This window comes from Saccostrea cucullata, unplaced genomic scaffold, assembly GCF_032062105.1.
Source record: "Saccostrea cucullata isolate Sc308-1 unplaced genomic scaffold, CSIRO_AGI_Scuc_v1 ctg2782, whole genome shotgun sequence".
Taxonomy (NCBI): Eukaryota; Metazoa; Mollusca; class Bivalvia; order Ostreida; family Ostreidae; genus Saccostrea; species Saccostrea cuccullata.
The window spans coordinates 19,775-41,177 of record NW_026934473.1 but is presented as its reverse complement, the minus strand read 5'-3'; the positions used below and the strand labels follow the sequence as shown (position 1 = coordinate 41,177).

Genomic DNA, 21,403 nt, shown 5'->3' with positions numbered 1-21,403 from the left:
TCTTCAAACAAATTAAAACCATTTTATCTTATGAAAGTCAGTAATCTTTATATAGTTCAAAGTAGAACAATTAAAAAACAAATATAAATGTTTTTTGACTTGCAAACTAATCGAGGATTTAGAAAAGTTCTAGTGGACCCTGGTCACTTGTACCCTTGAAATCTTCATCTACCTGCTACCCACCATTATTTCTAAAGAACAACCAATTTATATAAGCAGTGGCTGCCCCTATTCTGAAGGAATGTTTTAAATTTTCCCCTATCCCTATAACTTTTTTTAGTATAGTAACTGATACTGGATAATGGGCTTTCACCCATAATGACACACTATAAATGGTCCTTTGATTTTTATCCACAAGAGACAAATACTTAGACATGCACCTAACAGTGCATATATTTACATATTACTGTACAACATTGAATCCTTACCTAGTTACTCACTTACCCTGTTGAACACACTTAATATTCAAGAGCATTATACCTTGGTCAGATTCAGTTTTGGTGTCGTGTCTGCAATCTTAATTATAACTGCAATGATCATCATTTCTGGGTGTAAAAGCAAAGAATACTGCAAACCATGCATAATTAAAAAGAACACAAAAAGAATAATTAATGTTAATGAAGAAAGGTAAGATTCATACATAATTATACGTACCTAATGTGGGAACAACTTGCACAATTTTTAATAATCATGTGCTTGAAATAGTAAAAAAAAACTTATCATGTGGCCAACAGATTCCATTTTATACTTGAATGTACTGCATTATCAACATTTCTTTGCTACCCTGCAACCCTCTGACCTAAATTCATATACTGTAATACTTTACACTAATCTCATGTACCATATATTTAGAGGTTTTTGAGTTAATAAATGAACCTGAACTTGTGACATTCTGGAAATTTTTTTAACTTACACTGAAAACTGATGGCAGCAACATACATTGTATGACCTATCTGATAAATATGAAGAGCATGAACATGCCAAAAATGTAATTTACTGCACTATGTGATTTAAAAATGGTGGCCACATTTGTTCCTAATTAAAGAAGTAACGAAACTTTTGAAATGATAGTACAACAATTTTGTATTTGTGGACACAGTGGTCTCCAGTAATCTTTCTACTTTAAGCCCATGATCATTCTCATAAATTCCTTAGTACGCTTTGTGGTATCTGTTCTGTTCTTGGTGCTAGGTCCCTGAAATGCCTCTACAGTTTATGGGAAATTGCGTCTGTTATTGAAAACACCTGGTATCTGCTTACCTGTATAAATAACATTATACATCATAATTTTGACACATAAATCCATAGTCCTTCTTGATACATAATTATGACAATAACACACAACTGCAATGTTATCAATGTGTATTAAAATGTGATACATGTACATGTATACCATTGAAATTTTGTGAGAACTTTAACCACATATCCCAGTAACTTTTCATGCCTGTTGAAATTCAAATGAAGTTATAAGGCCTAGGTTTGGATGTACCACTCGTTGCATCACAAATTCTCCTATTACCATGCTTGATCTATTTGCCTTACTACAGAAACTGAAGAATCCAACTACGAAGTGTAACTCTCAAAAGGGTAACCTTTTTCTGCAACATCTCTTTTACCATATTTATTAAACATAGTAACCTTTTGTCTTCCCCACAAATTTTTATTAAAATAGAAAATTTGGTGTTATGACATAGTCATAACACCAAATTTTCTATTTTAATAAAAATTTGTGGGAAGACACTTTAGCTGTGAAACTTGCAAGACAATTAGCAGTGTATATTTCTAATCCTAAATATGAGATTCTTGTTGCAGTTTTATCTTCAGCTAAGGGGACACCAATATCACTCAGTGGCCCAACAATTTTTCAGTTTACAATAAGCTGTATACATTCTGTTTCCCTTTTCCCAGTAAAAATAAAGTCATCATCTATATAGTGATCTGAAGTGTGTAAATTCAGTTTGATATTTTGTTAACCAATAAAAAAATTGTTGTAAATGTCTCCCATTATCTTATTGTAGAGCCATTTGGTAACATTTCTTTTATGTATTAAAACCCATTTACTGAGAAACCAAACAAATCAAAATCACCAGTATGTTTAAATATCAATTAATCTACAAGCACTTTTCAATTAAACTTTTGCTAAAAGAGCTCATTTTCCTGACACAAAAATAATGTCTACTAAGTTGTCAAATGATAAAACATTTACTATACACAGCTCTAGGTTAATGAAAACTTCATTTAATATGCTATTTGATTCAAGGTGTGAGAAATGAGCAATCATCCTCCTTACTTGTACGGTTTTAGGAATTATACAAACTGGTAACATGTGAAGATTTAATGGGAAAGGAAGTTGACCAATACTGTAATTTAATACCCTTACAAATATATCCTTCCTTTATAAATCGGGATGTACATGTGTACTTTGATCTGGGTAATCCTTTACATATTTTGATACTTTTTGTAAGGGACATGATGATATGATAATGCCCATTGTTATATTTTATGCAAATATACAATACCCACATATCTGCCTGCTACAGAAGCCCCTATAGTTGAAGTCAAAACATTTCCTGATCGATACTTGCCCCATTAAAGATTTGGTTGCAATAGCTTGAGGCAATGGGGCTTGCATGACCATCAATGTTTGATAATTGGTTGAAGCATCCTCACTACATGTAACTGTCATCTGACTGGACACAGGTTGAGGGGATATTCTCTCTCTAGTAGCAGTACCAACCTTGATGTTGCATTCCACCTTCTTTTCTGGCATTTCTCATGGCAATATATAAATTTACAAGTTAACAAAAAAAATCATTTTTTTACCTATTAATATTGCATTAGTGACTTTCCAACAATTTATCATATTAACTTCTTTTGATATTTATAATAGAGAGCACAGCGAGCTTATAGACATGTGCAAATGGAGAAAATTCAGATTTAAATCTGCACTTTTCAATATTTAACTTTTGCTAAAAGAGCCCCTTTTCCTAACACAGAAATAATGTCTACTAAGTTGTCAAATGATAAAACATTTACTATACACAGCTCTAGATCAATGAAATCATTTAATATGCCATTTGATTCAGGGTATGAGAAATGAGCAATCATCCGTACCTGCATGGATTTAGAAATTATACAAACTGGTAACATGTGAAGATTTATTGGGAAAGGAAGTTGACCAATACTTTAATGTAATGCCCTTAAAAAATATATCCCTCCTTTATAAATGAGGCTGTACTTTGATCTAGGTAATCTTTAATTATTTTGATACTTCTAGTAGAGTCATGATGATATTGGGTGCCCAGATTTTCATGCAAATATACAATACCCACATGTCTGTCTCCTACAGAAGTCCCTATAGTTGAAGTCAAAACATTTCCTGATTGATACTTGTCCCATTAAAGATTTGGTTGCAATAGCCTGAGGCAATGGGGCATGCCCAAACATCAATGTTTGATGATTGGTTGAAGCATCCTCACTAGCTGTCATCTGACTGGGCACAAGTTGAGGGGGATATTCTCTAGTAGCAGTACCAACCTTGATGTTGCATTCCACCTTCTTTTCGGGCATTTCTCATGCAATATATAAATTTACAAGTTAACAAAAAAAATCATTTTTTTACCTATTAATATTGCATTAGTGACTTTCAACAATTTATCATATTAACTTCTTTTGATATTTATTATAGAGAGCACAGCGAGCTTATAGACATGTGCAAATGGAGAAAATTCAGATTTAAATCTGCACTTTTCAATATTTAACTTTTGCTAAAAGAGCCCCTTTTCCTAACACAGAAATAATGTCTACTAAGTTGTCAAATGATAAAACATTTACTATACACAGCTCTAGATCAATGAAATCATTTAATATGCCATTTGATTCAGGGTATGAGAAATGAGCAATCATCCATACCTGCATGGATTTAGGAATTATACAAACTGGTAACATGTGAAGATTTATTGGGAAAGAAAGTTGACCAATACTTTAATGTAATGCCCTTAAAAAATATATCCCTCCTTTATAAATGAGGCTGTACTTTGATCTAGGTAATCTTTAATTATTTTGATACTTTTTGTAAGGGACATGATGATATAGGGTGCCCATTGTTACATTTTCATGGAAATATACAATACCCACATGTCTGTCTGCTACAGAAGTCCCTATAATTGAAGTCAAAAAATTTCCTGATTGATACTTGCCCCATTAAAGATTTGGTTGCAATAGTCTGAGGTAATGGGGCTTGCATGAACATCAATGTTTGATGATTGGTTGAAGCATCCTCACTAGCTGTCATCTGACTGGATACAGGTTGAGGGGGATATTCTCTCTCTAGTAGCAGTACCAACCTTGATGTTGCATTCCACCTTTTTTTCGGGCATTTCTCATGCAATATATAAATTTACAAGTTAACAAAAAAAATCATTTTTTTTCCTATTAATATTGCATTAGTGACTTTCAAACAACTCTGACATGAGCTAGATATATCAGGAATTTGTACATAACTTATCATAACAATTTATCATATTAACTTCTTTTGATACACAGCGAGCTTATAGACATGTGCAAATGAAGGAAATTCGGATTTAAATCTGCATATTGTTCAAATGACTTTTTATCAATCATGTGAAATACTTTACGTTGTTCAAAAAACTTTATATCAATAATGTCTTGATGTGAAAATTTTTAACATCCTCTGGGTTGCATAGCATCATGGTGTCTTAGGCAAACAGCAATAACTTACTTGAGAAAAAAATACAATTTTACACGTTATGTTAATGTTAATTGTTGTAATAATCCGACTTTAAATAAAATTTTCTGATACACTACTGTAAGTAAACATAGCTTTGTATGTGACGTCAATTTCTTCACTTGATAGCTCGGGTACTTCCGTTTAACTTTTGCGGAAAATTTCCAAGGTTCCAATTTCGATCCTGACGCATGGGGAGTAATAATATTTCTATTTTATTTTTTTATTTTAAATGTATTTCATATACTGAACTTGCCTAGCATAGGCAGTAAACGCAAACAAATTGGACTTAAGGGGGATGTACAAGTCATATCGGATCTAGTCTGGTGTCAAATAAGACATACATGTACCAAGAATGCGCTTAATACTCTACCAAACTAGCCCAAATTTACTCATAGGTGCTAATGCACTCATTACCTAATGTTAGAGACCAAAATAAGTAAATAATTAAGTTTATTTTGTTTTAATCAGGAGAAAATTATTCATGTTAGAACTGCATGTGCACCTACAGCATTCACGAAATGAAAAATGCATTGAAAATGATGTCAATTCGGTTCATTGATAATATGGCTACAATCATTTGTTTCGCTTTTTTCTTATCCTCATCCATTATTCTTGAAAATTTGATTTTTCATATAGGGGTCTTCCTGAGGCCATGTGTTCCTTACGTACGCCATTCCTCTGTCACACATAGTTCAAATAACATTGATTTTAGAATACTAAATAAATGCGACCATAACAACATCTAGACAAAAATTTACTAAGTAATAATCCTTAGGTTATATAACTTACTACTTTTATAATCCTTAGAAAAAACGCGATTTTACCCCACTCCGGTAAATCGGGAAAAACTTATATAACTTATCATACTTTTATATTTGTTGCATCGCATCGTCTGATTAACACAAATGAAAAAACGCGATTTTAACCCCACTCCGGTAAATATATCGTTAAGGTTTTAATTTCTTTTAAACTCTGCTTTCACTTAATTTGTCTTTCATTTACGTTTCAATTTTTTAAGTTTTGTTCAGACGTTATCGTTTCTTCACAGGTCATCCTCATCCGATACAGTTGTCACACAAATTTTCACACATCGTTCATACATGTATCATTCCACTGAGCACGTGGTTGGCATGTGTATATATCTTCTGTGGATAGATGCGTTTATTAGCATGATTATATTTAATTTTCCCTGAAACAAGTCATGATAATTTGTTGATTCCTTTAAAACTCAAGAAGAAGATTAAAAAATGTCCTATACATATGTGTTTACGTCGGATTTCTTTTCTATAGCGATAGAAGTTATTTTCAAATGGGGCTCGGCAAAGAGAATGCTTAGAAATCAAAATTCTCGTTGATACAAATAAGTTGTCCGTGTCAGACTTACAAATTCCTAATTTTTAACTTTGATGGTGCTCATTTCCCTTACCTGGAATCAAAGAGTTGAAGATTTTTTTTTATATCAACACGTACACTACTTAACAAATCTTCGATAATAATACTAATTTCTTTAAGTCACAATATAACACGATTCCCCTTTTAAGGAGGATCTCTACACCTATAAAGTATAACTGATTGTTGTTGCATGCATTTGTTTCTAATAATAGGCTCCATATCCGATAAAATAAGGTTCCAAAGTATTTCAATTTATTTTTTAGAAAGATTTAAAATATTTTATTTCTTTGGTTAAAACCCCTCCTATCTATATTTTTAAAAGTCCAGTGCTTTAAAATAAAATCAACATAATTTTTATTTAAATATAGAAAAACAGACAAAAGAAAAACTAGAACAGCATTTTCTTGAGAATAGCTGGTTGGATCTTCTCCAGTATCTGAAAAGATATATAATATTAAAGGGTAAAAACAATAAAAAAAGAAATTGAACAAAATTGAAAAATTGTCAAAAATTTCAAACATCACAAAAATTCAGGTGTGAGAGATCCGCTTGAAGGGTGGGCTCAAATATCTTGGTACTGTTTTTTTTTTATAAACTTCAAATAAACTCTACTGTAACTTGCACGAGTATTGAAAAAAAATGTCAAGCAAAGACATTGAAAGAAGTTCGTATTGTACATATATTGTTTTTCAAATGAGTTTAAGCGAAAACCATCACGTTTCCAGTCAATGACAAAGACATGTATTTAGTGAATTCATGGTATTGAGAAAGGTAGATTTACTTACCGTTTTTATCCAACTTGCATGTGTTATCCAGTGCTAGAGATAACAAAACATGAAAACATGGTTAATGGCCAAAAGCGGGTAAAATAAATTCCTATAACCAAATTCACACTTCGTCTAAATACTGCACGTTTCCCATACAAACAGCTGATAATCAATGTTGATCAAATGTTTGGGTCATGCAAAATTCCACTTACTGTCCAAACGTTTTGGTGATTTCATGAAGAGTTTAAATTTCACCGGGTATAACTATTCATTCGGATGTAATTCAAATCGTAAACAGAGTATCCTCTAGTTGATGGGAAGATAATACATATGTCTTATCTTATCAAATTTGCATTTTTGGGGATATATTTTGCTGGAAAGCATATATGTTTATTGAAGAAGAAAGAAATTTCTGAGTGTATGGCTTTTTAACACGTATAATGAATTAGCATATGGACCAGCCATGTTTTATATAATTTTTTCTCACCTGAAAATCTTATTCTAATAAGTTTGTAAATATATTATTTAATAAGTAAATAAGTAGAAATTGAATACATTGAAAAACAATTCATTTTTAAAGAAAGGATACGTATTAAGCAATACACTGTATTAATTTAGGTGATACAATGCACATTCCATCCACAACTTCGCATGTTGTGTTGTACTCAGTGATTTATCGGTGTTAAGTGAATTTGAATCAGATCATTTTGGACCAAAATGGCGTTTCAACGGAAGTACGCCATGTTGTGACGTTGTAGAGAGCCCCCTTAAAAGTGTTCATATTATTTTAAACATTTTCCAATTGTAATTCTCTTCTACTTTTTAAAGATCATTATGAACCTCCATATTAAGAAGAGGTCTGGGGGGAAAATTCGGTACTAAAAATAGACCACGTGCTGCTATCCATGAACTAATTTCATGGTTCTTCACACTCATTTTGAAAATACAGTACCTTGTTTTGAACTTGAAATTACCATTTAAAAGTGCAAAATTTAGACATTTTCTCAACAAATGATTGTAGAGAGAACATTAAGGCACACTTTGCCTAATTTTTGGGATTTTTTAAGGCTCTGCTGAATTCTGTAGCTGCGCAGCTCTAAAGAGTTCATCAAAAGCATTTTTTTTTTTTGCAGAAGTATAGATTATATAGACAAAACATGCATTCAATTATTCATATTTATTGTATATTTATCATAAGGACTTGAAATATGATCAAAATATAATGTATTTTAGCCATTTGAAGAAACGTTAACATTTTGTTCTTATTGCACTAAAGGTGGCCGGACATCCCCCTTAAATATTGTATCGTCAAAAGCAAATCTACATAAAAATATCTAGAAAGGGTACCGAGTAAGAAATGTTGAATATTTCTTAAAAGACAATCCGGCGTATTTTTACCAATCTAAACTCTTGATTAATCTGTGACGGTTGAGCCATCCCGGCATTAAAGGAAGCCCAAACCCGATGTTAATTTTGAAGTCTACAAATCATACATAGAACCCGATTTCTTTTCTCATGAAATAAATGCATCTATTTTATATTTCAAATACATGTAGATGCTAATATTTAAGTATTAAATGGATCAACTTGATATATTGTAGATGTAATTAAAAGATATGACAAATTGATTACATTCGTAATTCGAATAAAATTTGTTTTAATAAATGCTAATAAAATGTGCAGTATCTGTTAATGATAATTTAACATATGGAGATAACGAGCAGTACTCAAGATCAAAATCCATAAAACAATATTGACACAAAATAGAAGCAGAGCAGACACGGACCTCCAAGACATCAGGGATCATGTTTTTATACATTTTGAAATATGATGCAAAAATTGGCAAGTGGGACAAACTATGATTCAGTGTTAGTGTCAAACATACAAAAATCATTATATCCTCAGCTTGAAAAGTAGGAGGGTATATAGTGATCGCGATATCCGTCCAACCGTCCGTCTAGCTGTACGTCCGTCCGTCTGTCTGTTCCGCTTTGTGGTACCCATCTCTCATCCGCAACTCCTCTTATACCATTCAATGAAATTTGATCAGACTTTCAAAGAATCTTTGTAACATAGTGCCATTGTGCACCTCTTTTACATTTTGATCGGACACATACATGTATATCGGGTTTCCTATGGCAAAACAAGGATACTACCATTCTTTTTACAATAGTGAAGGGTACCCATCTTTTATCCGGAACTCCTCCTATACCACTGAATAACAATAAATGATACTTTCACAGATTTTTATTATATTTTGTCATTGTGCACCTCCTATTTCACTTTTGATCTGACACTTATTTCGGGTCTTCTAGAGAGAAACATGTACACACTGTACTTTGCTATTTTAATCATATGGGAGGCAGGGGATATCATTTAGTGAGCTCAGTGCCTCTAGTATACCTCTAGTTTACCTTGATTTTCAGGATGTTATTACTTATATACAGGAAAAATCAATCTTCAAACGAATATAAGGTTTTTTGATCCCCCGCTGAATGGGGGGGGGATTAATTTCGGACAGACAGACCAAAATTCTGTCGGTATTGCTTTCGTTTCCACATGATACCTCAAGAAGCCTTTGAGCTTTTGCAATGTAATTTTACAAAACATCTCCCTATGAACTAAGAAACATCCCTATTGATTTTGATGTAAAAAGGTCAAGGTCATAAATGCAAAAATTCTGTTTGTTTTAACAATTTCGTTTCCACGCGAGAAGCCTTTGAGCTTTTGCAAATGACATTTTATACCACAACTGTATTTGACCTTAGGAAGTCCCCTGTTTATTTTGAGTGTAAAAGGTCGTAAATTCATACATTGTATGCATGTGTGTGTAAAACTTTCATATTTCGTAAAGTGCCCTCCCCACTTGACTCCCTTCCTGGTACAGCATATTATCTTCTTTTTTCCTTTATGGAGGACACAGATTATCTGAATTTACTTGTAGATACATGATGCAATAAGTGGCGATGTTCGCAACTGGGATAGGTTATAATTGGTATTAAAACAAAAATACTTAGGAATCATATACACTGTACTGTAATCTACCTGATGTTTTCAGTATACAGAAATTATTAAAATACTTTTTTCTCATTGGCAATTATTTGTTCACTTTTGTAGGTGACTACATGCAGAATAGGTGTTTGATGTCGGACAAATCCTGCCGTCCTTGTCCAGCTCGGCTCACATCTTGTGTAGGACTACCAAATGGCAAGAATCCAATGGTTGGATTCATGTGGAAATCAAAGTATATTATCTGTTACAAAAACAGAACTTTAAGGTCAGAGGAATGCCCAGTAGGTGAATATTTCCATCCTAGAAGAGGAGTCTGTTTGAAACCTGTTGAACCAGGTATGAAAGATAAAACAGTTTCTGAAAATGGTAGTACTTATCTATGTTAATGTGTCGGTCATAAGGGAATAAATGATAATGTCTTTGGTTATGTTACAGTTGATGTACCAGATTACTGCAAGGCACATTTAAGTGATATTTTGCCAAACCCTTACAATTGTGGTCAGTACTTCAATTGCTCCACAGGAATAACAAGCACACTTCAGTCTCAAACTCCAAGATCATTAGAACTGTTTAAGATGGAGTGTAGCTATCCAGACTTGTTTGATAGCAGTTCGAGCAAATGTGGACACTTTGAGATTGTGGCATGCAGAGGGCGACCTGAACCACAAGCTCCTTGTAAGATCTCTTTTTGACATTGTGTACAGATTAATCTGGAAATGATCTTTGACAAACCTTCTCATCATTTTTTGAATATTCTTAATTGTTTTGCAATAATTAGCCCAATTTCCTGTTATCCTACGTCTTTCAGTAAGGCGTGGCAAAACGCCCTAAAGTATACATTTGATTTTATTCTACGACTCCCCCATGCGTTGTGTTTTCCCAGAAACGACTTTCCCCTACGCCACCGTTACTGTCAGAAGAGAAAATGTCTTTATTATTAATTTTTATAAAGTCTAGTCAAGTTTTAATTATTGAATATAAAATAAACGTTTGCTTTTGCTATTTTAACTGTCAGTCGTAGATTGTGCAAATAATGCATGTTTTGACCACTCTATCAACATATATATGAAATCTATCGAATAAAATACCGAAAAAAAGACGTGACACACATCTCTTCTGACTCCGAAGCGGTGAAAATCTAATCCGCCATACGCTACAAATGACTTCCCCAGTATACTTTTAAGCGGCTCCCCCGCGTTACCCATTGTATACACTGAAATTCATATGCTAATCCAGGCATTGCCGATACGTTCTAACTGACCAATCGGCTATTGAGATGCATTACGAGTGAGTACCACTAAAACACTAAGGAAATAATTTCATGCTTGGAAAAAAGACTTATTTTACCTTTTACCTGGTTTCTTGTAAATATTTTTATACATTCGAACCACAGATAAGACATGGATCTATATATGTACGATTTCGAGATCACTGTTACAAACAATTGATTGATAAATATACACTGTACATAGTTTTTAGTTTTGTAAAGTGTTTGGTGGGTATTTCGCTAGCCGTAGGTCTACACGTATATTTCCGAGTATCATTGAATTAAAGTTTCATGTGCATTTCTTGACCCAAAACCGTAAACGCAGAGAATCCATTCGTATTATGAGGGGTCGCTGGTATTATTAAAGCTGAACACTACTCGTAAATAGACGTACGTCGATATCATTATCTACGATACATCAACACTAGGGTATACTCGTCGCATTCGTTACACATGAGTGCTTTATTGTCACGGATATCGGCGTGGAATGGCAACCTGTGTTCGTGCTGGTTATCTTGCATTACCTTTGTTTATATATTATTGCAGTTATGTGTATCTGTGTTGTTTGTATTCTGCACTGACCTGTACAACTATAATTGTAAAATTTGGTGTCTTACTTTCCTGCATTAGACGAAGTATTACGTTTTTATTCTTGCTACCGAGTCCTTATAACATTTGTCTACACCGGTATCACCTTTTACACTGAACAGGGTCTATGTCCTGTGCTTTTTATATGAATTTGCAGATTTTGCGAGAATTGGGAACAAACACGTTTTTTATGAAACATTCCTTTTACGAATCGTGTTCAGCTTTAAGCATAAACAGCCTTGGCTGACAATTAAAAGTTTGAAATGTAGAAGTGGATAAAGGGTAAATTGACCTAAACCACGTGTCAGTGATAAAATGTAAACGTGTAGTAAAAAGCATGTTTTGTCGTTCTGTCATTTTAATGGCAGCCTAATCACCTTTTGGGTAAGCAACTATGTGCGAAATAATAACATTGCATATGCCCCGGGGGGACTCCTTGGACATACATATCCTTTTTGTACTAAGACCTGCCCATGCTCTCTCATGAAAGAACATATTGTCACAAACCTAATCACCTTTTGCCGTGATTGGTGGTGTAAAAATCATAGATGTGCAGTAAGGTTTTATAAGTAAAATTTTGCCGGGGGGTTGAAACTAGTAAAAAGGCGTTTTTTATTCAAAAATGTTTGAAAACTATCAAAATTTTACTAGCAGCCTAATCATACTTTTGGGAAAAAGGTGGTGTCATGATAGTGCAGTAAGGTTTTGGAATTTTGATTTTGCCACAGAGAATAGGAGTAAAATTTATTTTCAAAACATTAAATTTGAAATATGAGTGTATTTAAAAACAATACTTTAGTATCATACCTAAAAATCATTTTGGGAATCATCATAAAGCGTGTCTCCTAAGTCAGAATATCAAAATGTTGTTTTGCTGGTTGAAAGAAAAAAAAATGCATTTTTTATGAAAAAATATATTTCTTCTAAATATTTCTTCATGTTAAAATAAAATACCTTTTAATTAATGATTGGTGTATTATGTAATTGAAACACAACCATTTTCAAGACGGTCAATAAAAAGATATTTTTTATGCAAAAAGTCATTTTCCCTGAGCTCAACTGTGCTATAAACCTTTTACAAATGAGCAGCCTAATCACCTTTTGGGGTTGATTGGTGGTGTACATGTATCCGTGTGTAATTTTTTTTTTTGTTTTTATCACAGATTTGAAGTTAATATTTTTTATGTAAAAAGTCCCGTCTTCATATACATTTTAATAGCAGCCTAATCACCTTTTGGGGGAATATATGGTGTCATGTAGATGTGCAGTAAGGTTTCTAAAATTTTGGTTTTGCCCCGGGGGTTTTTGGATGGGTTTGACATTTTTTATGCAAAAAGTTCACAATCTTCACTGAATTTTTATTTTACTCAGCAGCCTAATCACCTTTTGGAAAAGGTGGTGTCATGTAGATGTGCAGTAAGGTTTTGTAATTTTGATTTTGCCCCGGGGGGTCAAAAGTTCATTAAAAACAATACGTTTTTTAAAACCTGCAAAAAGTCCCGTCTTCCCTTAACTCCTTCTACATTTTACTCAGCAGCCTAATCACCTTTTGGGGGATGATTGGTGGTGTCATGTAGATGTGCAGTAAGGTTTTGGATATATAATTTATTTTGCCCTGGGGGAGATCATATATGATGATTGGGCTTCGAAAAATGGGTTTTTTATGCAAAAAGTCCCGTCTTCCCTGAACTCCTTCTACATTTTACTCAGCAGCCTAATCACCTTTTGGGAGATGATTGGTGGTGTCATGTAGATGTGCAGTAAGGTTTCGGAATTTTGATTTTGCTCCGGGGGTCTGGGGGTGAAAAATGGTTTTTTATGAAAAAAGTCACATCTTCCCTCCAACTTCTTCCTGTCATTTTACACAGCAGCCTAATCATCTTTTGGGGAATGATTGGTGGTGTCATGTAGATGTACAGTAAGGTTTCGGAATTTTGTTTTTCCAGGGGGATTACATTATTTGTTAAAAATGACTTTTTTTTATCAAAAAAGCCCCACATCTTCCCTGAAAATGGCTTCTACATTTTACTCAGCAGCCTAATCACCTTCTGGGAAAGGTTGGTGGTGTACATGTACATGTGCAGTAAGGTTTTGTAATTTTGATTTTTCCCCAAGGGGGGGAAATGGGGTAAAAATGAGTTTTTTGTGCAAAAAGTCCTGTCTTTCCTAGTAAGTCCTCCTTAATGTTACTCAGAAGCCTAATCATCTTTTAGGAGAGTTAAATACTTTGAAAATTAAAATAAAACATTGCAATCAAGGGGTAAAAAATCACCGCATGCTGGGAAACACCTTGAATTCTTATGAGTAACAATGTACATGTCAAATGTGAGAGTCATATCTCATCTCAATCAAAAGTTATAAGCAAATGCAACATTTTTGAAAATAGGTTAGGCTTCAAGGTCAAGGTCACAGAGAAAAGTCATGATTCATTTGGAAAGATCTTATCACAGGTTAATATACGTGCATTATTAATATGAATGCCCTAACTTTTCTCTTTCAAAATGATGAATTTATAACAATTTAGTTTTTTTGCAAGTAGGTCAAACTTCTAGGTACATATGTAAAAAAATAAAAATCATGCCATTCTCACAGGTAAATACTAGTACATAAGTTTAATATGAATGCCTTGTCTCTTCTCATTCAGTAGATATGACCGTGATGACCAAGGTTAATTTTATTCATGACAGAAACATTTACAAATGTACATATTTCTATATGAATTGCATGGGTAAAATTGGACCAGTGGTTCTAGAGAAGTTAAAAATGTAAAAAGTTTTCAGACAAACAGATGGACGACATGTCAAAAGACGTTATATGATAAGAAAACCAGAAAAGCTCAAATGAGTGTTTCAACAAAAAATTGAAAGGGTTACAAATATGGTTGCAATATTTGAAAAGCTGTTTTTTTCATGCAGAGATATTATGACCAACATATTCATGTTTTATATTTTCTTTAGTAACTTGTTTGTTTGTTGTGAATACATCTCTCTCGGGAATTTTTCCCTCATATGGAGACACCACCAAATAATAATGAAGACAAGATGTGTTTGTGAAACACTGATGTCCCTGTATGGAAGCCTATGGCGAAGGTTGAAGTTTCTCAAATATATGTCAAACTCAAAGGTCAAGGTCAAAGGGTTCAAATTGTTGGTATCAGAAAAAAGTCTTGTCACAAGGAATGCACATGTGAAATAAGTAATCCCCAGTACTTCCTGTTCAAAAGTTAATTGCCAAGGTTATATAATTTTTTAAGTGGTTCACACTCTAAAGGTCAAGGTCAAACATATTTATACCTGTTGACAGTTCACAATGAATACACATGTTAAGCATGAAAGCCCTAGCACCTACTGATCAAAATTTAGGCCAAGTTTAAAGTTGGGTATTTTTCTTGTAAAAATGTGTATTCTAGGTCAAGTGATCAGAGGTAAAAATTAATGTTACCCAAATAAAAGGTCTTAATTGTCACAAGAAATAAACCTATAAAATGTGGAAGCCATTTGTATAGCCCATCCCACTTAAAACTTATGGGCAAGGTTATAATTTCTGCAGACAAATAGACAGACATAATATAAACACAAGAAACAAAATATGTACATAATTAGTCAAATGGAAAAAAATATACTATTTAATTGGAATCACAAAATAGATTGTTATTTCAGGGATAGGGAGTGGGAAGGGAGATTGGACCCCCCCTGGAGTTTCCTTTGTTATTTAAACAAGACTATATACTGAAGCAAATAAAAAATGACTTTGGACATCCTCCCCCTAACTTAGAAAACATTGACCCCACTATCATTGTTTTTATTTTGTTTATTTGTTTTCAGTTTATGAGGTTTTTTTTCCCCCTGCTTGTCAGGAAATTCTAGGCATGAATTTTTTGACTGAGATGTGAACCCCCCTCCCTACTCCCGAAAAAAAATTCTGGATCCGCACCAGTATTGGCAGTAACTGAATGTCACATCGACAAGAGGAGATAACTTCACAATATGAAATTCGTCTAGTGTGGCATGCGATGATCTTTTACCCTTTTTGAACTTTAACCTAACCGTTTGAGTTTATTTTACCCCCCACTATACTTAAACTTGTACTTACCGACCTCCATAGGTCTTGTAAACTTCATGAAATATAAATCCAATTTATATAACACAAAATGAATTAATCCAATGCACACCATTCTGCATCATGTTATAATGCTATTCCATTCGGAAAACCTTCGTGCCGTCGATTCCGTCACCTTATCAGATGAAGTGGGAATTGGCCGAGGTGTACCGAATGGAGTTTAATCTAAAAATATGATAATCTAAAAATATGATAATGGGTGACGCAACGTGATGTGATGTAGAATTTACATGTCAAGAACAAATTTTAAATTAATTCATAACAAACAATGTTTTAACAAAACTGTTCCATCTAGCCTATTCCAAAAAGTATGTACTGTGTGATTGTGGTGTCGGGGGGGGGGGGGGATTAGTAAATTTAAAAAGGTCCTATTATGAGCAAAACATTTATCAAAATCTAATTGACATCATTAATATAATTCAAACTGGTATATAATGAATTAAGCACGTAAAATAAATATAAGAGGTTCTGAGTTATAGGTCACAGGGATAATTTCATACTCAATTTGATGAATACATGTAAATTACAGGCACATAGCAACCGGGGGGGGGGGGCTGCCCCCCCCCTTTTTTTCCCAACATTACCTGTACTATAAGAAAATGTCCATTGAAAAGATGGTTGCCCCCCCCCCCCACCCCACTTTTTACCACAGTAATTTCATAGCAAGGAAATATGGGGAAAAAATTGGAAGTGAAAGTAATTTTGCCTTGAAAAAAAGGTGGCCACTCCCCCCCCCCCCCCCCCCCCCCCCCCCCCCCCCCCATTTCCTTTTTTTTCCCTTGTTAATTTTTTTAGGTAAGTAAAAAAAAAATTTCTCAGGTTGCCCCCCCCCCCCCCAATTTCAAAAACATTGCTACGTGCCTGAATTATATAGAATTATTTTGACTTTTTCCTTTTCATATGCCCGTAGGATTGTGTATTTAGAGGCAAACACCTTAGTGCGGGTATTACTGTCTCATGACAGCATCTAGTTTAGGGATTGTATTTTCTCGTACAGGCTCATTATGTAAAGCAAGAAAACACCTATGTGAACAAGCACAAAAGGCAATGTATGGTGTGATACGTAAAATTAGGCAGTTTAATCTCCCCTTCGAATGTCAATTGGATTTGTTTGATAAAGTAGTTTTACCAGTATTGTTATATGGCTGTGAAATATGGGGGTATGAAAATATCGATATTATTGAACGAGTACATTTACGTTATTTAAAACATATATTGAATCTGAAAAGTAGCACTCCGAGTTATATGATTTATCGAGAAAATGGTAGATTTCCATTACACATAAATATTTACTCAAGAATGATAAAATATTGGGCAAACCTTGTGAATGGAAAAGAAAACAAATTGTGTAGAATAGTATATATGTATTTACGTAAACAACATGATAAAGAGGAAATGAAAAATTCATGGATATCCTTTGTACAAAAGATTTTTGATATCTCTGTGGTTTATCAAATATATGGTATGAGCACGAACATCTTTTTATAATGTAGAATGGATAACTGTTACAGTCAAACAAAGATTAAAAGATCAATATATTCAAAAGTGGAATAGTGAAGTTCAAGAATCTTCAAAAAGTTTAAATTATAGAATTTTTAAAACCAATTTTGAGTGCGAAAAATATTTAACAATGTTATCATTTAAATTCAGAAAAACTTTTGTTAAGTTTAGAACCACAAATCACCACCTCCCAATTGAAACAGGTAGATGGAATGGTACTCAAAGAAATGAAAGAGTTTGTAGCTTATGTAGTAATAACCAGATAGGAGATGAGTATCATTATATTTTAGAATGTAGTGCTTTAAACCAATTAAGAAAAGTTTATTTGAACCAAAACTTCTGTTCTTATCCAAATATCATCAAGTTTTGTGAAATCATGTGCCAAAATGATGTTGATTCTTTGAAACAATTATGTACATTTATTTCTAAAATTAATAGTATTGTCTGTTCTGCATAATTATCACCTTCTGCTTGACCCACTGTATTATATGTATATATGTTTTATATGTTTTGTACCTCATGTACCATTTACATGGTTTTGAGAGAATAAATTGAATTGGTATTATTAAAGCTGAACACTTGTTTAATAGACGTACGTCGATATCATTATCTACGATACATCAACACTAGGGTATACTCATAGCATTCGTTACACATGAGTGCTTCATTGTCACGAATATCGGCGTGGAATGGCGACCTGTGTTCGTGCTGGTTATCTTGCATTACCTTTGTTTATATATTATTGCAGTTATGTGTATCTGTGTTGTTTGTATATTGCACTGACCTGTACAACTATAATTGTAAATTTGTTTGGTATCTTACTTTCCTGCATTTGAAGAAGTATTACGTTATTATTCTATCTACCGATCGAGTCCTGTATAACATACGTCTGTCTACAACCGGTATCGAAATATTACACTGAACAGGGTCTATGTCCTGCCCTTTTTATATGGGTCTGCAGAGTAGCGAGAATTGGGAACAAACACGGCGGACACATTCCTTTTACGAATCGTGTTCAGCTTTAAGTATAAACAGCCTTGGCTGACAATTAAAAGTTTGAAATGTAGAAGTGGATAAAAGGTAAATTGACCTAAACCACGTGTCAGTGATAAAATGTAAACGTGTAGTAAACCAGCATGTTTTGTCGTTCTGTCATCGGAATGGACAACTTTTTTCGGTAAGCAACTCTGTGCGAAATAATAACATTGCATATAAGGTAGACTCCTTGGACATACATATCCTTCATTGTAGTAAGACCTGCCCATGCTCTCTCATGAAAGAACATATTGTCACAAACCAAGCCGAATTTTGCCGTGATAGGGTCTAAAAATCACTAGATAATGCAGTATTCTTTATAAGTAAAATATGTCGGAACTATTGAAACTAGTAAAAAGGCATCATATTTATTCACTCATGTTTGAAAACTATCAAAATCGTTGTAGATTAATTATACTTCGTCAAAAAGGGGTATAGCATTTTTTCACATTTGATGGACACAGAGAATAGAGATTAAAATTTATTTTCAAAACATTAAATTTGAAATATGAGATGTATTTAAAAACAATACTTTAGTATCATACCTATTAAAATCATGTTGGAAATCATCATAAAGCGCTGCCTCCTATAGCAGAATATCAAAATGTTGTATGTGGTTTGAAGAAAAAAAAATGCATCTGTGAGGATTTATATATATTTCTTCTAAATATTTCTTCATGTGATTCCATGTGTCAGAAAATAAAATACTTTTAATTAATATTCTGTATTATGTAATTGAAACACAACCATTTTCAAGACGGTCAATAAAAAAATATATCCTCTGTCATGTTAGCTCAACTGTGCTATAAACCTATAAGCACAAATGAGCTTTTCTGGTGACCTGCTGCCTGGAATTTGTCTGTACATCTATCCGTGTGTAATTTTTTTTACGTTTTTATCACAGATTTGAAGTTAATATTTTCTGAAAATATCACGACTCATATAGTGTAATAGCGTTTAACATGAAAATATATTACACATTGTAAAAATCTTATTTCTAAAAGTTTAACTTCAAATTTTTGGATGGGTTTAATATCTTTGCAATTTCACAATTTCACAATTTTTATATTTATTCTTATTTAATACTTAGGAAAAGTGGCAATATTGTTGCGTTTTAATAAACGATAATTCATGCTCAAAAGTTAATTAAAAACAATACTTTTCAAAACCTGAAAATCGGATATGGAGGGTTAAAAATCTCAGCTGTGTTCAGCGTGTAGTGACCTCTCAATTGCAATATGAATGAGTGAAAAGAATGATGCACACTGCAAATAATACATTTGATATATAATATTACTTTCTTGACACTAGGGTTGTTTTGAGATCATATATGATGAAAAAATCTTCGAATGGGTTAGTTTAATTGCCCCATTCCCTCCTCAAGTTTATGTAGAACAATTTACCTATACATGTAGTTAAATAAAGAAAACATGTAATAATTGTAATTAATTTTTTCCTCTTGAATAGGTCAGTATGAACAAAACCTATGCCAGGCATCCAATACTTCCTGTCAGATGTGTTCCAATCGCTTGCCTAATTGTATAGGCAACATTGATGGAGATCATGAGTTTCCAGACAAACTGTGGCAGAGGGATTACATTATTTGTTATAAAATTGAACTATCAGCACCACATCATGTGAAAATGGCTCTGTACTTTAATCCAAGAACAAAAAAATGTCAGACAACTGTAGAGAAAGGTTAGTGTGATACATGTACATGTATGCAACAAGGCAACGCATGCATTTTTGGTACAAGTGAAGGGGGAGGGCAATTACACAACTAGGCGCAGCCTTCATATAGAAAGCAGAGGGGAACTCAAATCTTTATAAAATGTCATAAGGATATCTTTTATGTTGCTTTATGCCTTACAAAAGTATAAAAAAATTGAACATTGCGAATAACTGGAAAATAGCTTTTGGAACAGGGATAAGCCCATTATATATTATAGCGAAACAAAAGTAAAACCTAGAAGGTAACGAATCACAGAAATCGAAAATTAGCTTCTGAAATATAGAGAAAAAATATTTTACTATCTCACAGAGATTAGTCAATTCAAGTCATTTTAAGGAATTAAATCACATTTAAATGAGCTGCATATTTTAGAATATGTTATGATGATAAATTTGTATGTAACTTAAACCTTGATGATCAAAAAAAAAAATAATAGCAGTAATTTAGTTTTTGTATATACAATCCAATACACAGTTTTATATAAGAAATCATTATTGTACAGCACGACAATAATGTAATTTTGAGTCAATAGGTTTGAAAAAATTCTTTTATATTTTTATTTATTAATGATAAATTTTTAATTTCATATGCTTAAAACATAAGAAAAGAGGTAAGGAACATTAATTCACATTCAAAAATATTTTAAATACGGTGATGGTGTAAAGCCCGGTTTCAACAAAAAATATCGTCTACCCCCCTCCCCCTTTTTTTAAAGAGCTAGAATAAGGGTTAATTAACTATTTTACACTGGTATTAAAATTATTAATCAATTATAATTGAACAGATCTTTTCATTCAACAAAGATTTTATGACCAAATTGTCATTTATATTGAATTAATGTAAAATGTAGGCTGGAATCAGGAGTTAGCGTACGTAGTTCTTTATGCAAGATCATGTTCATGGTGATGTTGTTTTACAAGCCCCATACGGCCACACTCGGTCAAAATGATTCATTTGTCTCAAATTCAAATTTATATACCTAATGTCCCCTCACTGACATCGAAAGATGAGGTCATCAAGTACTACTTGTTTAGTGAAATGAAAAATCCAGAGAAATCAAATCGGAACTTCTTGGGTGTTTTCTATAACCCTCAATCAAAACCTCCTCTTTCATTGATTGAAGAATTTCATTGATTCTATTATTTGAGTTTCCCTCTGTTACTCCATAAACAGTCGAGGAACCAACCTCGCACACACGTTGATGGGCCTTCTAAAGAACTATTAGTAAGTTGTTTTATGAA

At 33.2% G+C, this 21,403-nt stretch overlaps 1 protein-coding gene across 1 annotated transcript; it reads left to right on the top strand.

Moving 5' to 3' along the window:
• Positions 1 to 1,520: 1,520 nt before the first annotated feature.
• On the top strand, positions 1,521 to 20,133 carry LOC134240822 (uncharacterized). Its single transcript, XM_062722897.1, has 4 exons — positions 1,521 to 1,587; positions 10,027 to 10,257; positions 10,357 to 10,596; positions 19,898 to 20,133. Exons 1-4 carry the CDS (start codon positions 1,521 to 1,523, stop codon positions 20,131 to 20,133), a joined length of 774 nt encoding a protein of 257 aa, XP_062578881.1.
• Positions 20,134 to 21,403: the final 1,270 nt, after the last annotated feature.